Source organism: Oncorhynchus mykiss, chromosome 17 (genome assembly GCF_013265735.2).
Source record: "Oncorhynchus mykiss isolate Arlee chromosome 17, USDA_OmykA_1.1, whole genome shotgun sequence".
Taxonomy (NCBI): domain Eukaryota; kingdom Metazoa; phylum Chordata; class Actinopteri; order Salmoniformes; family Salmonidae; genus Oncorhynchus; species Oncorhynchus mykiss.
In genome coordinates, this window is record NC_048581.1 from 30,745,546 (window position 1) to 30,772,852 (window position 27,307).

General features: G+C 41.1%; 1 protein-coding gene across 3 annotated transcripts in view; it reads right to left on the reverse strand.

Moving 5' to 3' along the window:
* LOC110493700 (axin-2) overlaps window positions 1-27,307 on the reverse strand; it is a 50,477-nt gene that overhangs the window by 14,469 nt on the left and 8,701 nt on the right. The window contains exons 1-2 of one of the 3 annotated variants that reach the window (XM_036949693.1): window positions 4,041-4,330; window positions 1,593-2,523 (exon numbers count right to left, since the gene is read on the reverse strand). In XM_036949693.1, the coding sequence (XP_036805588.1) occupies window positions 1,593-2,416 (824 nt within the window). In that variant the 5' untranslated portion in view covers window positions 2,417-2,523; window positions 4,041-4,330. The other 2 variants (XM_036949692.1, XM_036949694.1) reach the window with 2 other exon arrangements.

A 27,307-nucleotide genomic window follows, 5' to 3' on the forward strand; every position in this document is an offset into this window, starting at 1 on the left:
AAAGGACGTGGAAAAAACATCACAAACGAAAGGGAGAATGAGGGTCTGACGCTGACCTGCGCCGGCTATGTTTTTTCACATTATTTCGGAGGAGAGTGGCTACGTTTCTGAAGGATTTTTACAAATGTTTTTATCTGAGTGCAGTTGCGAAATTAGTTCCACATGTTTCAGATGGAAATGTGTTGACCTAAACAGTTGGTGCTGGGCAGGGGAAAGAAGAGATGAGAGGGGAAAGGGTGGGGAAGAGAGGAGAGGGAGGGGTGGGGGCTATCCCTTTCCTTCAGTGAAACACAAGAATGTGCAGATCACACCAGGAAGCTGAGGAGATGCCCTCATGTCAACAACCCCCGAGTCCCCCTTCAGTTCCCAACTCAACATGGCCCCTTCTGAACATCCTGTCTGCCACAGCAACACTGTCCCCCAGCCTGCTGCTATAACTAATACTCCTGACATAACCCACTGCAAAACTCTGGTAAAATGATCTGGCACACTATTTTAGCATGAAAGTTGAATATGAATTAAGAGAAAATACTAGCAATTTAAAACTTGTCATGAAACTATCATACACTTTTCTCCTCAACAAACATTTCTTCCCAGCGTTACTATTTTGTTTAAGAGGGAAAACTGCCCCTTTTTCAAATCCCTCTTTTCCTATGGACACCGAAAGGAACAAGACACTCTCTAACCACTCTGTGGTAATTGTGTCCAGATGTTGTTTTTATTGTATGGACATATTAGGGGAACAGTTCGGTGAAACACGTCGGAATGGTTCTCTTTGATGCAAAACCTCGTGCATAAAATCCACACTTTCACAATGTTTCTGACTTGAAGAGTTTGCAGCTGTTGGACAATATGTGGGACGAGAGCTTAAGAAACAAACCCAAAAAGCTTTCCAGAAACACTATCTTTGATCTCGGACCAAGAGGCCAATATCTCTTCTGGGCATTACTCACTTTCTCTCTGTGTGCGTGTGTTACATTGTAGTCTGTAATAATAGGACTACTTAATAATAGGCTGAACATTTTTGAAATATCGCATAACTTCACAATGGAATCACTAGTTTCATGTACTAGCTGCAACAGCCAGCCAGGCAGGAATGGTGTCTGAATTCATGCCTCTACTGGAGGAGCGATTTCAAAGCACAGGAAACTTGAGCAAGCCAACAAAGGGCTGACTGCAATACAACATTTACTTGACAGGAAAGACCAGATCCATTGATGTTTTGCACCCCCTAACTAACTGCAGGGCAGAGGGGACAGACAGACATTTTTCCACTTTCAGATTTTTTCCATCCATCAAGCAGCTTTTATCTCAATGGAATTTGTGGGGAAAATGTTGTATTGACATGGCTGGGCAAATAACTAGTTCAAACGCATATTTGCTCTTTACATGTTAATAACTGGATTATATGCTAATTATATGCTATTATCTAATCAGACAACATGCCCAATATCTAATTAATTTACTAATACCAGTAACCTTAGGATCTCTATTCAACATAAGCATATTGACAAACAGCCATAATAAAAACGATCAACTCAATTACCCGATAGACTGTAAACATAATCAATTCAATTAAGACATTCTCTTACCTGTACCCATTCTCCAGCACTTCCGCCGCAGTCCGAATGGACGCAGTGGCCCGTAGCGCATTGGCAGATAGTCCTACCACAGAGGCTAACGTTGTCGCCTTCAAGTCACAACTCCACTCCTCTTCCTCAATGAGAGGTGGCAGAAATCCGCACATCAATTTGAGGCTCCCGAGACCGCTATGGTTGGCATAAACCGTGTTCTCGCACCCCGTGTGCACATATTCAAGGTATATGTCAGAAGTTAAAAACATCTGGTACGCATTCTCCTCCATGGTTGACTGAATTTCCGTTTGTGCTTGGTCAAACATCGCAGAGTCTATTTGTTGCTTCTTAATACTATCCCTTATGTAGGTTTTAGTGGCAGGTTTCAACTGTTTGGCAACAATGCTGTTGTTTTCAATGTACCGTTTGAAAATAGCTTTGGCAACTCGTAGCGTTTTGGTATCACTGAGGTCCATTTGCCTAAACCCGTTGCAGGCGAACCAAAAGTCCAAAGTGTCCACGCATTTCTCCCGCTCCAGAAAGGTCCTGAACAGGTGAGCACCGTCTTGGTCACCCAGGAGAAAATGCAACGACTTGGTCCACCGGGCGAGCGGTGAATCCGGCGACGCGCTACCCTCAGGTTCACCGAGTCCATCCTCGTTCCTCCTCGGCGTGGAGCCGGGAGACGCGACGGTGACAGCTTTAGCCTTGTTTTGGGCTCTCATTTTGGCATGTTTGCAGGGAGTATGGCATGACGCCTCTCCCTCCTCCCCCGGCACCGGGGGACGGGGAGCATCTTCTCGGAAGCTACTGCTGATATGGTCCGTAAGCGCTCTGCTCATGGCTCCAGCTCCGGTTGCCGTGTGTGCCGTTGTGCCTGCTATGAGCTCCACTGTAATCCTCCTCACTCTCTTAAATCCGCGGGGGAGTTTCTCGGCTCCTTTTCACTCTGAAACAGAAAGTATTGATCTAATCAAAGCCAGATCCAGCTAACTTCAAAGGGAGACATGAAGTAAACAGTCCCTTTCAGATCTCCGCCGGTTTGCAGAGAAAGAAAAATGAAAGGTTTAGTCTCATCAATCTATTTATAATCTAAATGGGGGTTTAGCAACCTATATTTACAGTCTGCATCGATTTGTCACATCAAACGACCGTTGACAAGAACAATCGTTTCACATCGCCAACATTCTTCGCCAAGTACGCACCTAAAATATATTTTACGCATATATCAAAGCGATCACCTGAAACAGCTATCATATCAAATGAATTATCAGTCTAAATGTGCTTCCAATACTGTTATCTGCATTATGCATAAGGATTGCGTTCCCACGAACCACTTGTCCTCATACATCCAGTGTTGCACATCACACAGCCAGCCATCCAAGACAGTGAAAACGCATCCTATGCGCCACAATTGACTACGGTTCCTATAATGGTGAAGATAAGAGCCCCCGTACAATGATCACGATCAACAGTAGCATATAATTCCTTAAAGCATTTGCAGTTAGCCAACTACATTTCAGCTCACATGTAGGCTACAACACATAATTATGGCAGCGAACACTAGGCAACGTGTCTGAGCAACGCGATATGATTACCCTGCACAATACAATATTACTAGGCTACAAGTCAAGATACATTCTTATTCGTTTTTTAAAGAAGCACTTTACGTCATCTTCAATAATGTCACAAGTAAAACTGTCATTATTGTGCCAAATGTGCCATAAGCCCACGCGCCGCTAAACTATTTTTTTGCGCAATCAAAACAACGTACATTGTATCATTTATACTAGCGCTTAGTCTGTTTACAAGATTTGCATAAACAATCGATGTGTCCCAACTACTCATAAATAACATCGTGAAAAGAAAACAGCTCGCGAAGTGTATATAACATGGGCTAGGCTACACCACATACCATTGTAAAACGAAACCCGAATCCAGCAGAAAGTGAAGAAAAAACTATTCCCATTTGCTTATGCTCCGTCCTCTTTAGTAGTATATATCCAACAAAAAGTCCGATGGAAGTGATGGTAATCCGACAGTGGACTAGATTTACTTAGCCACATGTGTCCTTGATGCAATAGGGATAGTCTAATGTACCCTGTCCCATTCAACAACTGACCCCAAAGTACGCAGGCACTGCTTCTATGTAGATCAGAGGGGGTGTCGACATTTCGAGGAGGCGGGAGAGGGGGACCTTGCAGAAAACATCCCACTTTTCCCCTTATTTCAGACTATGATAAACTACATCAACTAATATTAGTTTCTTCTACAGCCTTCGCAATCACGAAAACATTGATCCCCGGTCTCAGAGTTGCCTTACTTATCCATTCTACGATATTTTCTCGCCCACAAACAACAAGTGTAGCCTACATTTCTCAACTTCAAAGCATTGCAGAAACACATCAAAGCGACCAAGAGAGGGGGCCTTGGTTAAGGTTGCACAACTGCATTCTTGCAACTTACCATCGATGCACACGAGTCCTTTCCCGTATGATCAGAAACGGTTCACGGCGGAAAAAAAGTAACAACCCAAAAAGTATTACAATTTCACTATCAGAAAGCTGGTGTTAGTCTACTCTGCTCTGATGTTTATCTCAGAGAGAAGAGGAATATAAAATGTAACCCCTGAAAAGAAAGCTCGTTTCCCCTTCCCCAGGTACTGCTTCAAGTAGTCATAGCAAGCTGCAGATCTCCTCTAGGCTATTTCAAAACGAACGGGCTGAGGGTTTAACAGTGGACATCAAAGTAAAGAACCGCCGGCCTGGTCCCGGAAGATACATAAAAAACATCTAAACACCTTTCCGATAACAAAAAAACACAGAGGCAAAACAAATTCACTGAATTACATCGCCACACGCTTCAGCCAATATATAGACCCCGAAACACACTGTTGAACAATAGTCGGCCGTACTTAGAAAGCTGTCAGGAGGTTTTCTGGAACGACAAAAGTTTTTACTAGGTTGTAAGGACCTTATCAAAGACTGGCAATCTCGAGCCAACTCGGAGGCTTTGGAACGTCTGAAGTAAGTGATCTACCGCCCCAATAGCATTATCCCTGCAATCCTTCTGTTGCTACATACACTTTAAAGAGACATGCCTCCTTTCCTAAATATTTGGTATTTTAACCTCCTGGTTTCTGCATGGTAGACAATAATGCAAAATTCATGTAAATTCCTGTAAACAGTTTATGTAAACAAAGTTGGCTACGCTTCACTTGGGTTTCTCATAAACAAATGCATGTTTTAAATTTGCCATTAAAATGCCAAAGGGATATAATATATAATATTATTGTCAAATAAAAAATCATAATATATCAAATAATCACATGAGGTAGTTATCTAGCAATATATTTCAATATTTCCATTGAGACACTGGGATGATACTGACAAATAATTCAACACATTTTTGTTGTTGTATTAGCCTACCTATTCAGGAACCACCATAACATACATGTCAATACCCACACACGGAGAATCCATAGCCTACTATGACATTAGCTGAAATTGGCTATGGAAGATAGACAAGACATGTTTCCTGGGCTTTTAATTCGGATGACTTTCACTAATGTCATTGTGAAGGCATCTTAAAGGAAGGGTTAGACAGTGATCCTATCCCAGGGTACTTCAAAGACTATATTGTCCCTTTGATGTTGAAAATCAACTTTAAAGGAAAAAAATGTAATTATGTAAGATAATTCAGACACACAACACTTGAATCATGACACAGGAGAGGAGAACTAACATATTATTACTTTAAAATATAACTCTTCTATTGACACTCATTAGTCTGTACAATCATGCATTCTTTAGGTTCTGATCTGATTCTATAGGTACAATCATGCATTCTTTAGGTTCTGATCTGATTCTATAGGTACAATCATGCATTCTATACCTAATTTGCATACATTGTGACAGCTGGCCATGTCAGGTCCCAATATAAATATCTATAACCCCTACTTCTCCTATCACAATCACATCTCAACTTAGTCCAGTCACTCCTATACACAGGAATGTATAGACATTCTAAAATGCATTTAGTTCCATTCCCCACACAGATGCTTGAGGCTAAAGTACTGTAGATGAGGGTCACTTTTTCTATGTTGATTCAGAATATAAATTCCAAGCATTTCCGTAGAAATGTTGTCATCTGCAGCAGAATTTAATTTAAGCGCTTAACCTTTCGGGCCCTCCATACTATTTTCCACCGTTGATACTAAACCTTTAGCTCTGTGCACTTGCAAAGACAGTACAGCCACTGTGTTAAAGAAGCTGTATGGAACTTTAGCCTCTAGGGGTGCTCCTGAGCCAATCAGGGTCCTCTAAATGGGTTTCCTCAATGAACAGAATTACAGAAATATTTTCCAGAAATGATCAGAAAGGGTTTCGCCTATCATATTTCCTCGAACCCCAACAACAATAGCCACATTGCTTGGTCTGGATGAATGTGATAGGAGGTCATCTACTGCCGCTGTTTATGCTGGAGAGCTCTGTAAAACAATCCAGGCCCAAAACACACAATGGTTTCCAACACTTCTAAATGGGAAGTGCCTACAGTATTGTCTGGGTGACGGAACGCAAAATTAGGTCATTGGCAGACACTGTGAAGTTAAAAGCACCAACTCAGTGATCTGGGAGTCTAAATTTAAGTCAATGTGATATTTGAAACATGTAAGCCGCATCGTTATCGGCCAGTGGCTTCTCCAGCGGCAGTAATGAAAGGATGATTGAGATAGAGAGGGTTTTTTCTGAAGAGGAGTATATTCTTTAAGTGGGATACTTGACTTGTAGGATGAGATGATTAACTTCAGTCAAATTAAATGATATACCCTACATATCACTTCTAAGAGACCAGCTGGACAACTATGCCTCTCTGAATAGAGATTGCTGTTGAATTTTGTGCTGATATGGAGAAAATGTCCCAAGTTGTAATGAAATGTTAAGTATTTTAAGATGATTGACTGTGTTTCTACTGCATATACATATAAAAATGAGCAAAAAAGACTATAAAATAAACAATGCAAATACTGAGCAATATTGTATGCTACTGTACATTTTCTGGGAAAATGATATTATTTTGTACAATTGCACAGAGAAAGAGATTTTGTAAAGTTCATGATGTCGTTGACCTTAACAAGAGCCCCAGGGTCAGTGGAAGCCAAATAGACCCACTGCATCAAATATCCACTACCATATTTTGCAGCAGATATTATGCCACACATACCAGTGGGTTTGGCTTAGAAAAATGGAAGCAAATGCTGATACTTTACCTCATACCTCCTGTCAAATATGGTGGTGGATCTTTGATGTTATGAGGTTATTTTACTTCCACGGGTCTTGGTGCTCTTGCTAAGTTCAACAGCATCATGAATTTTTACAAGTACCAGGACATTTTAGCACATCACACAAAATCCACAAAGAAATGGTTAATTGACCACAATATCAACATTTTGCAATGGCCATCTCAGTCTCTGGATTTGAACCCCATTGAAAACCTGTGGTTTTAATTGAAGAGGGCAGTCCATAAACTCAGATGAAGGATACCAAGGATCTGGAAAGATTAGGTATCGAGGAATGGTCTAAGATCCTTCCCAATTTCTTCTATAATCTCATAAAACATTTTAGAAAAAGGATAAATGTCATTATCCTCACAAGGGAAGGGTGCTGGAGGATTGAACCAGGGGTGCCAATCATTTTGAAACCTACAGTGAATTCGGAAAGTATTCAGACCCTTTGACTTTTTCAACATTTTGTTACGTTACCATTCAAAAATGGATGAAATCGTTTTTTTTTTGGGGGGGGGGGGGGGGGTTACTCCCATTCTTTTCTGCAAATCCTATCAAACTCTGTCAAGTTGGATGCACAGCTATTTTCAGGTCTCTCCAAAGATGTTCGATTGGGTTCAAGTCCGGGCTCTGGCTGGGCCACTCAAGGACATTCAAAGACTTGACCAGAAGCCACTCTTGCTTTGTCTTGGCTGTGTGGTTAGGGTCCTTGTCTTGTTGGAATGTGAACCTTTGCGCCAGTATGAGCGCCCTGGAGCAGGTTTTCATCAAGGATTGCTCTGTACTTTGCTCCATTCATCTTTCCCTCAATCCTGACTAGTCTCCCAGTCCCTGCTGCTGAAAAACATCCCCACAGCATGATGCTGCCCCCACCATGCTTCACCGTAGGGATGGTGCCAGGTTTCCTCCAGATGTGACGCTTGGCATTCAGGCCAAGGAGTTCAATCTTGGTTTCATCAGACCAGAGAATCTTGTTTCTCATGGTCTGAGAGTCCTTTAGGTTCCTTTTGGAAAACTCCTTGTGGGCTGTCATATGCCTTTTACTGAGGAGTGGCTTCCGACTGGCCACTCTACCACAAAGGTCTGATTGGTGGAGTGCTGCAGAAATGGTTGTCCTTCTGGAAGGTTCTCCCATCTCTACAGCAGAACTCTGAAGCTCTGACATAGTGACTATCGGGCTCTTGGTCACCTCCCTGACCAATGCGCTTCTCCCTTGATTAATGTGCTTCTCCCTTGATTGTTTAGTTTGTTTTGGCGATCAGCTCTAGGATGAGTCTTGGTGGTTACCAACTTCTTCCATTTAAGAATGATTGAGGCCACTATTCTTGGGGACCTTCAATGTTGCAGACATGTTTTGGTACCCTTTCCCAGATCTGTGCTTCGACACAATCCTGTCTCGAAGCTCTACGGACAATTCCTTTGTTTTTGCTCTGACATGCATTGTCAACTGTGGGACCTTATAGAGAGAGGTGTGTGCCTTTCCAAATTATGTCCAATCAATTGAATTTACCACAGGTGGACTTCAATCAAGTTGTAGAAACATCTCAATGATGATCAATGGAAACAGGATGCACCGGAGCTCAATTTCGAGTCTTATAGCAAAGGGTCTGAATACTTATGTAAATAAGGTATTTCTGTTTTTTTATTTTAAAACATTTGCAAAAATGTCTAAAAAAATAATTTTTAAAAAATGTGTCATTATGGGGTATTGTGTGTAGATTGATGAGGGAAAATGTATTTAATTCATTTAAGAACAAGGCTGCACTGTAACAAAATGTGGACGAAGTCAAGGGGTCTGAATACTTTCCGAATGCACTGTATATTTTTGGATGCTCTTTTATTACTTGTTAAACAAAATCTATTTCTCTGAGTAATTGTATTAGTATCAAATAATTGTAACGGTTTTCTTGATGAGAAGGAGAGTCGGACCAAAATGCGGCGTGTCTATTGCAATCCATGTTTAATGAAGTAACACACTAAACACAAACACTATCAAAACAATAAACTTAACGAAAACCGAAACAGCCTATACTTGTGTAACCTAACACAGAACAATGACACTAAGGACACAAAGGACAATCACCCAACACAAACTCAAAGAATATGGCTGCCTAAATATGTTTCCCAATCAGAGACAACGATAAACACCTGCCTCTGATTGAGAACCACTTCAGACAGCCATAGACTTAGCTAGAACACCCCACTAGCTACAATCCCCATACATACACACCACATACAAAAACCCATGCCACACCCTGGCCTGACCAAATAAATAAAGATAAACACAAAATACTTTGACCAGGGTGTGACAATAATATGATTTTCCATTTGTTTTTTGCATACAACATCAAATCAAATCATATTTTATTGGTCACATACACATATTTAGCAGATGTTATTGCAGGTGTAGCGAAATGCAGTATAGCTCAGTATTTGTATTATTTATTTTATACAATCTTTTTTCTCATTTTTATGAAGGGTGCCAATAATGTTGGACCTAACTGTGGTGTGCACTGTAGACAGAACTTGCTAGAACTGAAAAACCAAGATCCTCAAGCACATTTTGTGAGTATCATTTTTTAGTCTGTTTCTTCTCTCAAAACTTCTCAATGGGGGCATTGTTTAAAAAAATATCAGTTTACTACTTAAGCATGTGTGGACCAAAATATTGGAATGATTGAACAGAAATGTGACTAGACATACTGCATTGTAGGACCATGTGACTGCAGCTGTTGACCACTCAGTGCCCACAGCCCCACACTACTATCTAGCTGTGGCAGCCAAGGACGGTGCTGTGAAAGGGGCAGAGACCCTTTTTTATGTTGACCCTACCCTGACCCCTTTGTAGGGGCCCTAACCATTTCACAGGAAAACCCCAATGCTTTTAAAGCACAATACAGGATGAGACCACCACCGTCTTGCTATTAAGCCCCAATAAAACAAAGTGACCCAGGGGCTAATTGAGGCCTCGTGCTACCGAGTCAAATTAAAGGCAACTGCTGCACCACCACAGACTGGAAATAATGCCTCTAATTAGGAGTTGAACTAAAAAACATAGGGAAAGTTATTTATTCACTGTTGAGAATACAGGTGGTACGTGAAATAGGAAATTAGTACTTAGGCCTACAGAAAGAGCTCATACAGTCTGTATGGAAAACAATAGCTAAAAACCAACAGAGGTTTACTAGCAGTGGTGTAAAGTACTTAAGCAAAAAATACTTTAAAGTACTACTTAAGCATTTTTTTTTAGTATCTGTACTTTACTTTACTATTCATATTTTTGACAACTTTTACTCCATACATTTTCCCTGACACCCAAAAGTACTCATTACATTTTCAGTGCTTAGCAGTACAAGAAAATGCTCAAATTCACACACTTATCAAGAGAACATCCATGGTCATCTCTACTGCCACTGATCTGGCGGACTAAACACACATGCTTTATTTGTAAATCATGTCTGTGTTGGAGTGTGCCCCTGGCTATCCATAAATAAATAAAAACAAGAGAATCGTGCTTTCTGGTTGGCTTAATATAAGGAATAATAGATTATTTATACTTTTACGTGTACTTTTGATACTTAAGCATATTTTAGCAATTACATTTACATTGATACTTAAGTATATTTAAAACAAAATACTTTTGGACTTTTACTCAAGTAGTATTTTACTGGGTGACTCACTTTAACTTGAGCCATTTTCTATTAAGGTATCTTTACTTTTTCTCAAGTATGACAATTGAGTACTTTTTCCACCACTGTTTACTATTCCTTTTACTCAAGGATACAAGTGGCAAAAGTCAAGCTGTAGGCTACAGTTGAAGTCGGAAGTTTACATACTCTTAGGTTGGAGTAATAAAAACTTGTCTTCAACCACTCCACAAATGTCTTGTTAAACTATAGTTTTGACAAGTCGGTTAGGACATCTACTCTGCGCATGACACAAGTAATTTTTCCAATAATTGTTTACAGACAGATTATTTCACTTATAATTCACTGTATGACAATTCCAGTGGGTCAGAAGTTTATATACACTAAGTTGACTGTGCTTTTAAACAGCTTGGAAAATTCAATAAATGTCATGGCTTTAGAAGTTTCTGATAGACTAATTGACATCTTTTTAGTCAATTGGAGGTGTACCTGTGGATGTATTTCAAGGCCTACCTTCAAACTTAGTGCCTCTTTGCTTGACATCATGGGAAAATCTAAAGAAATCAGCCAAGTCTGGTTCATCCTTGGGAGCAATTTCCAAATGCCTGAAGGTACCACGTTCATCTGTACAAACAATAGTACGCATGTATAAACACCATGGGACCACGCAGCTGTCATACCGCTCAGGAAGGGGATGCATTCTGTCTCCTAGAGATGAACAGACTTTGGTGCGAAAAGTGCGAATCAATCCCAGAACAACAGCAAAGGACCTTGTAAAGATTCTGGAGGAAACAGGTACAAAAGTATCTATATCCACAGTAAAACGAGTCCTATATAGACATAACCTGAAAGGCTGCTCAGCAAGGATGAAGACACTGCTCCAAAACCGCCATAAAAAAAGCCAGACTACGGTTTGCAACTGCACATGAGGACAAAGATCGTATTTTTTGGAGAAATGTCCTCTGGTCTGATGAAACAAAAATATAACACTTTGGCCATAATGACCATCGTTATGTTTGGAGGAAAAACCGTGAAGCACGGAGGTGGCAGCATCGTATTGTGAAGGTGCTTTGCTGCAGGAGGGACTGGTGCACTTCAAATTATGTGGATATATTGAAGCAACATCTCAAGACATCAGTCAGGAAGTTAAAGCTTGGTTGCAAATGGGTCTTCCAAATGGACAATGACCCAAGTATTTTTCCAAAGTTGTGGCAAAATGGCTTAAGGACAACAAAGTCAAGGTGTTGGAGTGGCCATCACAAAGCCCTGACCTCAAACCTATAGAACATTTGTGGGCAGAACTGAAAAAGCTTGTGCAAGCAAGGAGGCCTACAAACCTGACTCAGTTGCACCAGCTCTGTCAGGAGGAATGGGCCAAAATTCACCCAACTTATTGTGGGAAGCTTGTGGAAGGCTACCCGAAACGTTTGACCCAAGTTAAACAATTTAAAGGCAATGCTACCAAATACTAATTGAGTGTATGTAAACTTCTGACCCACTGGGAATGTGATGAAAGAAATAAAAGCTGAAATAAATAATTCTCTCTACAATTATTCTGACATTTCACATTCTTAAAATAAAGTGGGGATCCTAACTGACCTAAAACCGGGAATTTTTACTAGGATTAAATGTCAGAAATGGTGAAAAACTGAGTTTAAATGTACGTGGCTAAGGAGTATGTGAACTTCTGACTTCAGCTGTATATGTTTCTTCAAGCTGCAATAACATTTGAAAACGTCTGACCACACGTTAACCCACATGAACAGTGACAACAATAAACTCCTTCTTATTCCTACAGCCCCATACACCCTAGCCCCAAAAGAACAGTTGAAAACAGAGATAACCCAATATTGCTAGTTTAAAGAGTGTGGCAGTTGGAGGAGTGATAACTCTGGCCGAAGCCTCCCCAGAAACACTAATAAAATGAAGTGTATCAGAAGGGGGCGTGGCCCAGGGTTCCCTTTGAACAGGCTCTGTGATCGGTTCCCCTCTCAATTAGCTCATTGTCCACTTCAGCTGGGGGGTTACACTCTCTGCTGGCTCCCTTTGAAGTGATTATCCCTTTATCTCAAGCCTGACCGAGGAGGAATATCTGGAGGACAATAGAAAATTAATGCCCATATGGAGAAGAGCTTGAATGTCTGTTTATATATATATATATAAATATATATAGGGCCACAACAGTGAAAAAGAGAAAGGCACACCTAAACTGTTTTGGTGGTAGTGGGGGGGAATAAATATGTTAAGGCTTGTGCCCGAGTTGACACTTGTGACAAGACTTTTGTGGGTGAAAATTTCAGGAAAGTGAAAGAAAAAAGAAAGAGGGATCTATTGGTAATGAAGGACAAGCATGGATAGATAGAGAGATAGATATCCATAATGATGAATAGTTGGAAAGCGAGAAAGAGGAATAGATTGAAGGAAGAAGTAAAGGTGAAGGACAGTGAAAGAGATATTTTTTTAAAAGAGGGTTATCCACAATGACAAAAAAAGGGAGGGAGGGACTTAAGGAGGAAGAAAAGAGAGATAAGGACTTCTTGGTGGCAGTCTTTTGGGATAAAGTGAGGGAGAGTAAAAGGGGGAAAAAAACAGACGAGTATCCATCCATAATGACAGATAAATGAAAAGAGAGAAGGAAGGAGGGGGAAGAGATAGAAGAAGGGAGAAGGAGAGAAGTTGTCAGCGGAATCAGATGGCGTTCAGGCAGCTAGCTCGGTTAAGATACAATTAGAATGTGGAGTTAAGACGGTCTTTGAAGTTGGACATGGTGCATAACACCCTTAACGTTAGAGAAGCCCGCCATTCATACCCTCCTTATGGTTTGTTAAGAGGATCCTCTTTAAAGGGCCTATTTAAAAAAATATAACTTTAATTTCCAAATAAGTTGAGAGTGGGCGACATGTGGAAGTGTAAAAATATCTGGTGTGACAAAAAGAAACCTGATGATGGAAAATTAAAAGTTGTTGTCCTTGTGCAGGTACATACAGTTGAAGTCTGAAGTTTACATACACCTTAGCCAAATACATTGAAACTCAGTTTTTCACAACTCCTGACATTTAATCCTAGTAAAAATTCCCGGTTTTAGGTCAGTTAGGATCACAACTTTATTTTAAGAATGTGAAATGTCAGAATAATTGTAGAGAATTATTTATTTAAGCTTTTATTTCTTTCATCATATTCCCAGTGGGTCAGAAGTTTACATACACTCAATTAGTATTTGGTAGCATTGCCTTTAAATTGTTTAACTTCGGGCAAACGTTTTGGGTAGCCTTCCACAAGCTTCCCACAATAGGTTGGGTGAATTTTGGCCCATTCCTCCTGACAGAGCTGGTGCAACTGAGGTCTTGGCTGATTTCTTTAGATCTTCCCATGATGTCAAGCAAAGAGGCACTGAGTTTGAAGGTAGGCCTTGAAATATATCCACAGCTCCACCTCCAATTGACTCAAGTGATGTCAATTAGCCTATCAGAAGCTTCTAAAGCCATGACATCATTTTATTGAATTTTCCAAGCTGTTTAAAAGCACAGTCAACTTAGTGTATATAAACTTCTGACCCACTGGAATTGTGATACAGTGAATTATACGTGAAATAATCTGTCTAAACAATTGTTTGAAAAATTACTTGTGTCATGCACAAAGTATATGTCCTAACCGACTTGCCAAAACTATAGTTTGTTGATAAGAAATTTGTGGAGTGGTTGAAAAACGAGTTTTAATGACTCCAACCTAAGTGTATGCTAACTTTCGACTTCAACTGTATGTGGGTAGAACATGGGGGTGGCTTTTGGCACCTAAGGTAAATAATTGCTTTCTCTCCCACTCTCTTTTTTGTTTTTTTAATCCTGTTTTGCGGTGGCTTAAAAGTTTAATAATGTATAGAAACAATGTATGATGTTCAGCCTAATCCATTTGGCCAGGGACCCCTTTCTGTGTGTGCCTACAATATGGTGTCCATTTTATCCTCCTCCTCTCTCCTGGTGGGGGTGATGGAATTGAACTGGATAAAGGTCCATCCTTTTCAGCATTCAGCAGATGCCCCTGGAAAGATCACTGAGATTATTGGCCCAATGCTGATCTACTTTGAATAGCCAAAACTCTCTGATGTGGCGGAGTGGGAGCGCCAAGGGAGGCAGACTGGTCTGGACGGGGTCATCTTAGGCATTCTTTCCTTTCTCTGTCTCTTTCCTCTTCCTCTCTTCTCCAACTCTTTAACTCTCTCTTTCTCATTCTCTTTCTTCTCTGTCCATGTAGTTTCACCTGTGTGACCTTTATGTGTCCTTTTGAAAATATAGAGGTGTTTTTAAGAGAAGGAACTAAAAACAGTGTGTCCTTTAATCCTGATATACTAAAGAGGGAATATTGTGTAAAAAAAAGGTTCTGCAAGTCCACTGTCCATCTATTACAGCAATATGACCCCTGTTGTATTAATAAGCATGCAGTCCCTGCATGGATGCTGCTACCCACAGGCCTCAGCTCTAGAACAGTACTTATTAGGTTGCTAGTCACGTCGTATGGAAAGGTGTTGCATGGTTAACTTATGCGCAAACAAACCAATCAATGACTTCATTTTGTGTAACAATCGGACAAATGAGACGGAAAAGCGACCCGCTTGAAAGGAAACTAAAGTGGATTGGACATGAAGAGCAGAAACAGCACTTGGGCTAAACTGACAAAGTACCATGTTTAACCACGTCTTGTGCTTCTGAGGCTAAGTCCTGACAGGAAGTCAATGAGGCGATAAGGCAAATGAATTGTCCCTATTGATCAAAATGAGTGTCCAATGACGGTTGGCGCCGTGACAAGTGAAACAGACATCAGCGTGCTGCTAACTGTTTAGCTTCCTCCATTGTCCCTGTCCCCATACTGGGCTCGAACTAGTTACCCTCTTCTTCGCAACACACGTGACCACCCTCCTTGACAACAAACCAAATGTTGAGCTATACAAAAGGGTCCAATTGGATAGCTCCATCGGCTACCTCACAAGTATTGGTTCCCCACAGACCTGGATTCAAGAACTATTTGAAATAATTTCAGATACTTTATCTGTGCTTGATTGAGCTTGCCTGGTACAACGTATCCAATAGAATATTCCAAAAAGTGCAAACCCCACCCATCCGTCACTCCAGGCAGACAAGAGCAAACACACAATGTATTTGAAATATTTCAAGTTTGATTTAGACCCATGTTTTGGGTCCAAGAGTAAAAACAGAGGGAGCTAAAACAATGAGGTGATGGAATCAAATTCACACCCCAACACCTGTAGAAGTACAATATTTACAGTTGGCTGTCCTGCGCTGGGAAGTTACCTGGAAGTAACCACATCAAACCTTAAGCAAACCACTGAATAGGAGGAGATGTTTATCGTATTTACAGTGTCTATACGCAGCGTCGAATTCCCCAGAAAAGTAATTCAAGTCAGGTACACCGATGTGTAATAATCATAAAGCTATCAAATGTCTACACAGGGCTGGTGACTCCTCCGACAAAGTCAAATACACCACTGTGTATTAATCGTAAGCCTATGAAATATCTCAGTGACCGGTTTTTATACACATAAGCCCTATTCTTGATAATAGGATATACTTAGCCTAAACTTGAACTTACTCCAAACTTAAATCATACCCTAAACTTACCCTAATCCTTGGGTTTAAGTTAAAAAAAAAATGGTTTAAGTTAATTTAAACATCTGCTATACTGTATGTAAATTACTCTGTCCCACAAGGTTATCATGTTTTCTAAACAGTAGATACACGTTCGATGGATCCAGTGGAATTGTGCGAGCTACAGATACAGAAGAGAGGACTAGAGCAGGCTTCTCTGACCTCACACAGGGCCTTCTGCAAATGATTCATTATCTTGTCATTTTCTCTTCTTCTGAGGTAAATGTCTGAGATAAGACCAGTTCAAGACAAGAGAGAATATGGGAGCTCTGCTCTGCTTCTGTGACCAGTGTTGTGGGATGTTGCTGCCTTCCCTGCTTTGTGTCAGCCTTTTCCACAGGTGTGAATGGGGGGGGGGGGTGAGCTTCAAAAACACAGTGCGCACAGATAGGCGAGGAACATCAACAAATGCAATGGTGCAATGCTTCTCTCTGTGCTGTAGGACAGGAGATAGGGAAAACATTCCCACAGAGAGAGAGAGAGAGAGAAGCATGCTGGGAAAACATTCAAATTCCTTTCATATCAGTTCCAATCGTGCTGTTAAATGTGGGGGGACAAAACACACTTCTCTTTTGATGGAGACTATAAACATCATGAGGAATAGATCCGTGCTCTATTGTGGCTACTGCATGTCTCTTGGCAAATAAGGATTTTTGGTACAGAGGTCTAATGATAGTACACCATCTATGTGGTGGCAGAGGAATGGAGAATAAAATAGAGAAACAAATGTACATTATGCTTCCTGGTGTTGAGGTCAACAGCGCTCAAAAGGCCGTGTTGCAATAACACTCATGCCGTACTCATTCTAGTAGCCTCTTATAACTTGGTAGACGTCCAAGGCAAAGCACAACTAATCACCGCTAGTCCCCAACGGTATTGAAATGTGTCAACAGAGCAGTTTAAAAGGAGCATGCTCCCATGTTTACCCTCCCGCACCTGCGATGGGGTGACTGAGAGAGAACAAAGGAATAAGATAGAAAGAAGGACAGAGAGAGAGAGAGAGAACAAAGAGAGAGACAGAAAGAGAGAGAGAGAGAGAGAGAGAGAGAGAGAGAGAGAGAGAGAGAGAGAGAGAGAGAGAGAGAGAGGGGTAAATAAAGACAGAGAGAGAGAGAGAGAGAGAGAGAGAGAGAGAGAGAGAGAGAGAGAGAGAGAGAGAGAGAGCGCGAGGGGTAAATAAAGACAGAGAGAGAGAGAGAGAGAGAGAGAGAGGGGTAAATAAAGACAGAGAGAGAGAGAGTGAGGGGTAAATAAAGACAGAGAGAGAGAGAGAGAGAGAGAGCACAGAACAGGAGAGTGAGAACATGGGGATCTTTCCCTCCCCTCCCTTCAGAATCAAATCCGGTGCCATAAAATGTGAGCAAACAGCTACTCCCCGGTATCGTTGCTGAGTTTGTTTTCAAGTGGAAATGAGCTGATGGCTCGGTGGCGATTAGCCCCGCGGCTAACATGAAAGGAGAGGAAAAGACAGCTGCTAATTTCCTCCTCTGACCTTTCTGCTCCCGCTGGTATTTCATACAAACGTTGTGATTTATGGGCCTAACAGCTCACTGCTACTGTCGGGATTACAGTAACAGAGACCCCGACCCCTCTTTCTACGAATCTTTCTCTGAAACACGTTCGTGCACACACTCATATGGATTTACACACACACACACACACACACACACACACACATGCAAGCACACACACACCTGCCCCCAATTTTACACAACAGTAATACAAGGTTCAAAAATACATACACTCTTAAAAAAAGGGTGCTATCTAGAACTTAAAAGGGCTCCTCGGCTGTCCACATAGGAGAACCCTTTGAAGAACCCTTTTTGGTTCCAGGTAGAACAAGTTTGGGTTCCATATAGAACCCTTTCCACAGAAGGTTCTACATGGAACCTAAAAAGCCGAATAACCCTTTTGGAAACCTTTTTTTTTTAGAGTGTAGGGTGAAACGCGTGTAAATTGAGTAAAGGGATGAGGTTCTTGACTGGGTTCCAGTGTCTGCTGTTCTCTTTACAAGTCAACAGCCCTGACAAACTCAAGCCCTTCAACCTACAAGGAACAGGAAGATGACACCAGCCACTCTAAAAGGGCCTTCCCTCTTGTCCTTATTGTCTTTCAACTTTTTACACTGGGACAATCCTCACACTTCAAGATAAATGTTTCATAAAGACCGACTTCCAATAAGAACAAAAATATCTGCTGAGAAGCTGATGAGAAAAGTTGTGATTTTTAGGTCAAGGATCAAGTATGGGCACGGGCAGCAGGAAATGACTTCGATCAAAACCCAGTCGAATACAAATGCATTGGAAATGCATGAGGCACAAGGAAACAAGAGGCCCCACAATGGCCTCCAGGGAGGTGGATACCCAGGAAGCTAGGATCCGGCTGAGCATTCCTCTCCCTCTTGCTCCACTAGCATTGTTGTCAGTCTTATTACCCTGTTTGCCTAAAGGGGAAAATACCCACAACTACTTTTAAAAAAGCCAATAGTTTTGAGGATCTATTTCAAACACCAGGGTGGCGATTACCTCATAAATCATGATGGGCTATAGGTAGAGCTTATTGGCCAGTCGGTAGACCTGCTCTTCTGTTGTGATAAAGGGAAACACTTTGTTGATGGAATGGACTACGAGGATAGACTGATTTGGGCCCAAGACTCAGGCTCACCTCTATCCTGTGCCACCATGGCAAAATAAAATAAAAATTCACACAGTGAAACAAAACAAAAATGTGAAACGGAATCCTATGTTTTAAATCCAGGCTAACATTTTTCCAATCAAGTTCATGGTCACTCCCTCAGATCTCCCTCCCCCTATCCCGTCCCCCCTAAATTCTCCCATCTGATCAGGTCCTCTCTCCCTCTGACTCCGCCTTCTGTTCTCACCATCCTTGTCAGGCTTCATTCAGAGTTCAATTGGGTAATTAGCTGAGTGATTACAGTGAGAAAGGATGTCCATTAGTGTGTGTGTGTGTGTGTGTGTATCAATCACCCGGTGTGGGTGACTACTCGGTGCTGTTTGTCTTTCATGAAAGGGAGAGGGGATCAAAAGGGTGGCCACCAGCTGGACCTTCAATCACACTGGGCCAACGTCACTTTAGCGCCCCACGGCAGCTGTAGTGCTGTGGAGCCAGTGTGTGTGTGTGTGTGTGAATACTGTTTGATTGTTTAACTATACTTGTGGGGATCAGAAGTCCCCACAAGAATAGTAAACAAACATACAAATGACCAATTGGGGACATTTTGTTAGTTTCCACAAGGTCATATGCTATTTCTAGGGAGTTTACATGCTGACCAGACTGTTCACGCATGTGGATCTGCGTGCGCCATCGAGTGCACGTTGATTTTGTCCACCCACAGCAGACGCGATCAGGACACGCAGGTTGAAATATCAAAACGAACTCTGAACCAGCTATATTAATTTGGGGACAGGTCAAAAAGCATTAAACATTTATGCCAATTTAGCTAGCTAGCTTGCTGTTGCTAGCTAATTTGTCCTGGGATATAAACATTGGATTGTCCTTTTATCTGAAATGCACAAGGTCCTCTACTCCGACAATTAATCCACAGATAAAAGGGTAACCAGAGTTACTCTCCTCCTTCAGTCTTCTTCTTTTCCTCTTCAGACTTTATATGGTGGCTGGAAACCAACTTTAAGTTGCATTACCACCACCAACTGGACTGGAGTGTGGACCTCTTCTTCATCTTTCAATTACCCACGTGGGTATATGCTCCTAAAATTCAATGAGGAGATGGGAGAGGCGGGACTTGCAGCTCGTCAAGCCTGGTTACGTGGACGCTCATTGATGCACACGAGCAGTGTGGGTGCAATGATTGAATAACGTATGTGTACATTTATTTTTCAACACTCACGTGGTCAGCATGTTTGAATTAGTGTTAGGGTTAGAATTAGGTTCAGGGTTAGGAGCTAGGTTTATTTTTAGGGTTGGGAGCTAGGGTCAGGTTTAGGGTTAGGGTAAGGGAATGGGTACGGGTACGGGTTAGGTTTAGGGTTAGTGGTTAGGGAAAATAGGATTTTGAATGGGACTGAATTGTGTGTCCCCACAAGGTTAGTTATACAAGACTGTGTGTGTGTGTGTGTGTGTGTGTGTGTGTGTGTGTGTGTGTGTGTGTGTGTGTGTGTGTGTGTGTGTGGTCATGCAAGGTCAACCCTCTCTTTGTATTGTGTCTTTCTGGGAAGTGATTGGCTCCGGACGCTAGTGTAATTCAGTGAAAGAGCCAGTGTTTGATAATGTGAGGTTGATGTGTGTACGTGTGTGATGTCAGGATCGATGTCCTATAGGGACTTTGCCACTGGCCTTTTAAAGCCAGTATAACCAATTGTATTTGTGATCTCTTCTCCAATAGTCTCTTCTAGATACAGCCCAGCTGCAACCAAATGCAGAAGTTAGTATTTGTATTATACGATATGTACATAGTATAGTAATATCTAGATAGGATGATATACTGTATGTTTACAGCAGCAAAATGTCTCCACTAACTCCAAAATGAAAAGGTCAGTATTAATAAAAGGTCAGTATTAATAAGTGGTCAGTATTAATAAAAGGTCAGTATTAATAAGTGGTCAGTATTAATAAAAGGTCAGTATTAATAAAAGGTCAGTATTAATAAAAGGTCAGTATTAATAAGTGGTCAGTATTAATAAAAGGTCAGTATTAATAAAAGGTCAGTATTAATAAAAGGACAGTATTAATAAAAGGTCAGTATTAATAAAAGGTCAGTATTAAAAAGTGGTCAGTATTAATAAAAGGACAGTATTAATAAAAGGTCAGTATTAATAAGTGGTCAGTATTAATAAAAGGTCAGTATTAATAAAAGGTCAGTATTAATAAAAGGTCAGTATTAATAAAAGGACAGTATTAATAAAAGGTCAGTATTAATAAAAGGTCAGTATTAATAAAAGTTCAGTATTAATAAAAGGTCAGTATTAATAAAAGGTCAGTATTAATAAAAGGACAGTATTAATAAAAGGTCAGTATTAATAAAAGGTCAGTATTAATAAAAGGTCAGTATTAATAAGTGGTCAGTATTAATAAAAGGACAGTATTAATAAAAGGTCAGTATTAATAAGTGGTCAGTATTAATAAAAGGTCAGTATTAATAAAAGGTCAGTATTAATAAAAGGACAGTATTAATAAAAGGTCAGTATTAATAAAAGGTCAGTATTAATAAAAGTTCAGTATTAATAAAAGGTCAGTATTAATAAAAGGTCAGTATTAATAAAAGGACAGTATTAATAAAAGATCAGTATTAATAAAAAGGCCGGTATTAATAAAAGGTCAGTATTAATAAGTGGTCAGTATTAATAAAAGGACAGTATTAATAAAAGGTCAGTATTAATAAGTGGTCAGTATTAATAAAAGGTCAGTATTAATAAAAGGTCAGTATTAATAAAAGTTCAGTATTAATAAAAGGACAGTATTAATAAGTGGTCAGTATTAATAAAAGGTCAGTATTAATAAAAGGTCAGTATTAATAAAAGGTCCGTATTAAGTGACTAAAATCTCCTATAATTTAATATGATCTAACCCAAGATTGAGGACAGAGAAAGGGAAAGAGAAGTTTTTATTACTGTGAATAGGACTTTTACTGTGAATTGGCTCTACTGGCCCTGCAAGTTTACAGTTCCACTCTTTCATCCAATCAGTCGTGTTTCAGTGTCACAAAAAACATGATCATGTGTGACATACTCTGAGGTTTGCGTAACTATTTTGTTTAAATGCTTCAACCAAACACTTAATTATCAGGAATGCGCAGCCCAGTGCGGTCAGAGTTCAACAACTACATTTAGGAACCCTGAGGCTGTGTCCCAAATAGCACCCTATTCCCTAGATAGTGCACTACTTTTGACCAGAACCCTATGGGCCCTGGTCAAAAGTAGTGCACTATATAGGGAATAGGGACGCAACGTGAGTACAGATCCAGGCGCCCACTCTCAAAGACATTCCACAGGCATACCTTATCATATTTCCTTTCAAAGCTTCCATCAGCCTCCAAGGTTCAAAATGTCACCCTACTTGCTTTTCTCCCCGACATAAATCCCCCTCGCCTCTCGACAGAGAGGATGTCACTTGCTTTGTGTGTGTTGATGTTGAGTGGAAGAAGGTCATTGACGAAATGCCAAGATGTACCTTTTTTTCGTATTTTTTTCCCCAGTTAGAACATTTCCAGTGCCAAATCCCCCCTGTCTTACACACTACCTTCCTGTCGGAGTGTACAAAGGTAGTCAGTCCCCTTGTTTGTTAAGATTCTCATCGCCTTCCTGTTCTATGCCCTTGTGTTTTGGCATGACACGCCATGTAACACTATCCGGGGGCATGGAGTGATGGGACGCCCCCCCCCCCCCCCCGTGCTACTGCAGACCAGGGGAGGACACTGAGGGACACATATGCACACACACACACACATGCACACACACACACACACGCACACACACACACACACGCACACACACACACACACACACACACGCACACACACAGGGGTACGCTCAGTGAAGCCCGGAGATGATGTAATGGCCAGGTATACTCTCAGGTGCGGTGGTGATGTCGCATACAATGACATCACCGGGGCTGCGCTTATTGAAGAGGCTTAGCCTGTCGGACGGTAAACAGGGTTTAGAGGAAGACGTTACGAAACTAGAAACTACATCAGATCAAAGGGAGAGAATTACAGGGTGAATACCAGTGTTGGGAACCGGTGTGCCTGCTTCGCTGCTGCATGATGCCAAAACTGATTCATAAACTTCCTCAAAAGGATCAGGAAGTTATGTGGACCAAACAGTTTGTGTAGAGGCCAATGTCTGAGCCTATATACTGCGCTCGGAGGAAATTCCCATTTGGAAACGTTCGGAGATGCATTCTTTGCAAAACCTCAGAACATATCGCTCTTTTCTTTGTCCTCGGGAATAAGAGGACACATCGCTCTTTTCTTCCTCTGAGTAAGACTTCAGAGGAAAAAGCACCAAAAGCCTGCGGTCATGTGGCAGAAATTCCGATAGCATTATAATGTTCAAACCTTGAAATATACATGCCGCACAATGTCCAAGCATTTCTGTTCATGCTTTACAACACGTAAACAAACGGGCTAAGAACATTTAAAGAGCCCAGGGTGATTATTTGCCAATGAGGTCTAGTTACATGCTGTTTCCAGATTCTAACCCAGGAAAGTGCTATTGAGAGTGTTAACCAATGGCCACCCAACCTTGGTGAACACAAAACACCCGACTGTTTAGACTTAAAATATCTAACACAGAATGTTCCGACATCAAGTTCTCAACGGGAACCATACTGCATTTGAGAGAAAATAAATGTCGTCTTGATGTGGTTAGATGGTCTTTCAACTGATCTGGGATGCTAGAAAGTGTCGGGGGATAATCTAATTAGCGTCTCTATGCAGGAACCGTTTGCTTCTTATCATTGACCAAAATACTCCGAACAACAAACGACACCCCAGAAAGATCCACTTAATCACGGTTTTCTCTTAAAGTTGTTTTTTGTTGTTGTTGCTAAATGGTCTTATCTCCTCACCACAACATCTGCCATTTCTCTGTTGACACCTAGCTATCCGATGACAGCCACTGCACTTAATCCAAGGGAGTTTTTAGGTTGAATGTCCTGTGGTTATACTTTAGTGAATACGGTACAGACAGGGGCCTTTATCCCTCTTTAAAACAAGAGTGATGTCCATTAATGGCAGTACAGTAAAAACAGAATAGACTTTCTGCTCATAACTGGTCATAACAGCTTATTATAACACTTCCTGTTCATAACCTACTTTCTTTCTGCTTATAACTGGTCATAACCGGACAAGGCCGTTAACCCACTGTTCCTAGGCCGTCATTGTAAATAAGAATTTATTTGTAACTGACTTTCCTAGTTAAATAAAGGTTAAATAAAAAATATTAAAAAACAAGCAACTGTCTAAAAACATGTAGAAAATGATCCAATCTCCTGTTTTTAAATGGAAAAAAGTTCTGAAAAATCTAAGCATAGGCGCATTTCCACAAGGATCTGCTCATGTAACTTGAAAGACTTTGACTTCTCACTTTGCATTTGATATAGTGTCTCTTTAGCAGCTAGGTGAGGCAGCCAGTTATGGGAAACTGCAAAAGAAAGACAGGACTCGCTCCTGGCTCTTAGAAGCCTTCTCTGCTTTGTCCCACCGATATTCATCTTGCCAGTTGAAAGTGAAGACGGCAAAACTTCCCGGCTTGAAAATAACTTTTCAACCACCAAAAGAAATCGTACAACATGATTGTAGTCTTGAAATGTAAACGGTCGGAACATATGGAACTGAGACTGTCAAGGATACTAAAGAACCAGACTTCACACACAAAAAGGGGGGTAGAAATGAATATGTTTTTGTCCCACACTGAAAGGATAACCAGACCCATCCATTGTATGCTGACTCTTCCACAATGTCCACGTCACTGAAATCTATTTTACATTTACATATACACACTTACACTTACACTACAAGGTCATTTTTAGTTGTTGTTGTTGTTGTGTGTTAGCGTGCTTCATCCGCTCTACAAACAGTGGAGCAGTATTTTAGTAGTATTTTCTTCTCAGTATCGCTGCCCTACAAATCAAAGTTCCACAAAAAAAGTTTAAATAGCGCTTATCTTTCCAAAAACCGTTCAAAGTTCCCCCTACCCCCAAAATATACATTTTCAAATGGGCCACAGCTCTCAGCCTCATCTCACCACACAGCTTGACAAAGAAAGCTGACTTCATCAAGGTACCCCTGAATTTGACGGAAATGAAACACAAACTCTTGAATCCTTTTCTTTCCCTCAATGGCAGAGATGAATAAATGATATTCGTCTCTTTAATCGACACGCTCAGCGATAACAAAGATAATTTGAGACACTTTGAGGACACCTAACGATCAGACGCCACATCGGGAGGTGCTGCTCATTTCTCCTTGACTGATGGGCGGCTCAAAACGCGAGGCCCTTAAACGCTCCTGTCTACTTGGGAACAATCTCACTTTTTTGTTTTTCAAGCAAAAAAAATTGAAAATCGCTTAATCTCTTCCAATTGTTCTTTGGTTCCTGATAAAGCACTCCGTATTGACTACTTCGAAAGAGCTTCTTCTCTTGAAAAAAGAAAGTGACATGTCATCTAAATATAGCCTTTGAGAGTGTACTTCGATTTAACTTCTCCTCCTCCTTCTCTGCCATGTGTCGTGTGGTTGATGTGTCTGACAGCTGCCTGCTGAAAGACACCGTTCCCGAACGAAGATTCAAATTAAGTTTGCGGTTTGACGACAGGAGCTTGATGTATGCTAATGAACCCGCAGAGGAGAATGTGCTCACTCTCAGAAACAGGAGAACGTAACAAAACCTCGTCAAGACACCTCTCTCTGGGATATCAAGAGGTCACATTGCTCCCAACGTTTGCATCGCTACAGAAGAGCACAAAAGAGCTCAATCACATGAGGAAAACGCAGCGAAAAAAGGCGGGTTTGACTTCTAAAGAGTTCGATTTGAGGTAAAGGAAGGGAAATTAGGACTATCTCCATATGGAATGAAAGTAGGTGGGAATCTTTCCTGGCAAGGGAGGGGGAATTATTTTCTCTTCAATAAGGATGTGCGACACCTAATGGTAAATTCCTGAGGAAAGTGTCTCAAAGTATGTGTCTACAATCCCTATAATTTGATTCTATGGACACCTTTATTATCTGCAGTGGAGATGAGTGAACAAGAGACAATGCAAAGGTCAGGGACAGAAGTTTCACAACATTGTCCCACTATCTGCTATGCCCGCTGGATTGATTACTAAGGTCTTTTATGTGTCAAAAACAAACAGATTAGGATGCCTCCTTCAACTGAATTAGCTTGAAAGAATAACAGCGGACGCAATAACCTAGATGACATAGATTTAAGGGTAACTGCCTTATTCAAGGATTCAGCTGTTTTGTCTACCATCTTCAAAGGTTATTTTGCTCTATGAGTAAAGCCTTAATTGCGCGAGGTTGTTCTAGCTACTGTGAAGATCTAATCATGGCCCGTACTAATAACGAAAATAGAGCAAGTTCATTGAGACAACACAAACAAGGTTGCTCCATAAAAATGGGCCCGCAGGAAAGACTGAATTCCACACTGATTTTTAACTCTCTGCCGACACACATGGGCAGCCACTTGCACGCGCGCACACAAACACACACACACACACACACAGACGTTTGTTTTACTATCCATGTGGGGACCGAACAATTGATTCTCATTCAAAAAACTGTTTTCCTAACCCCAACCCTAATTCTAATTCTAAAACTAAACTAGCCTTTTTCCTTGTGGGTACTGGCAAATTTCCCCACTTGTCCTAATTTTCCTTGTTTTACTACCCTTGTGAGGACTTCTGGTCCCCCAAGGATAGTAAAACAAAAAATACACACATACACACACACACATTTGTACTGTATTGCACATACATTGTACCGTTAAAACAGTACATTTGAAGTTAGAACTCTGTACATTCTATCTAATATAAGCCTCAAACACACACCTTCCTCCTACACAGTATCCAGAGAGCTAACAGTAACATCAGTCAAGCTTCCCTTCAGATGAACTGGGACTATAATGACTTCAGACACACAATGCTCCTCTCTCTTTCATTATGACAGTAGGAGCGTGCCATACCAATGTCAGGGAGTAGAGAACAACGCGGCCCATTGACTCTTACAGTACACAGTGACATTGACTCTAACAGTACACAGTAGAACTGGAGGAGGCAGTGGACTCGTTGTGACAGATGATGTCACCTCCCTGACAACATCAGACACCACAGAGGTTATTAAGCAGGACAGGGCTGGGGGTGGAGGGGAATTGCGGAGAGGAAGATGGCAGAGGGGTAGGGGTAATGGAGGGGGGTAGGAGTTAAGGTACATGATTGTGGTACATGACAGTGGTACATGATAGTGGAGACAGTGTGGAGACAGTGGTACATGCTAGTGGAGACAGTGGTACAGGTTAGTGGAGACAGTGGTAGATGATAGTGGAGACAGTGTGGAAACAGTGTAACATGATAGTGGAGACAGTGTGGAGACAGTGTGTCCAAAGAGGAGTAGACATGTTTGTACATACATGGACAAACAAAGATACACGTGCATGCATGCACGCA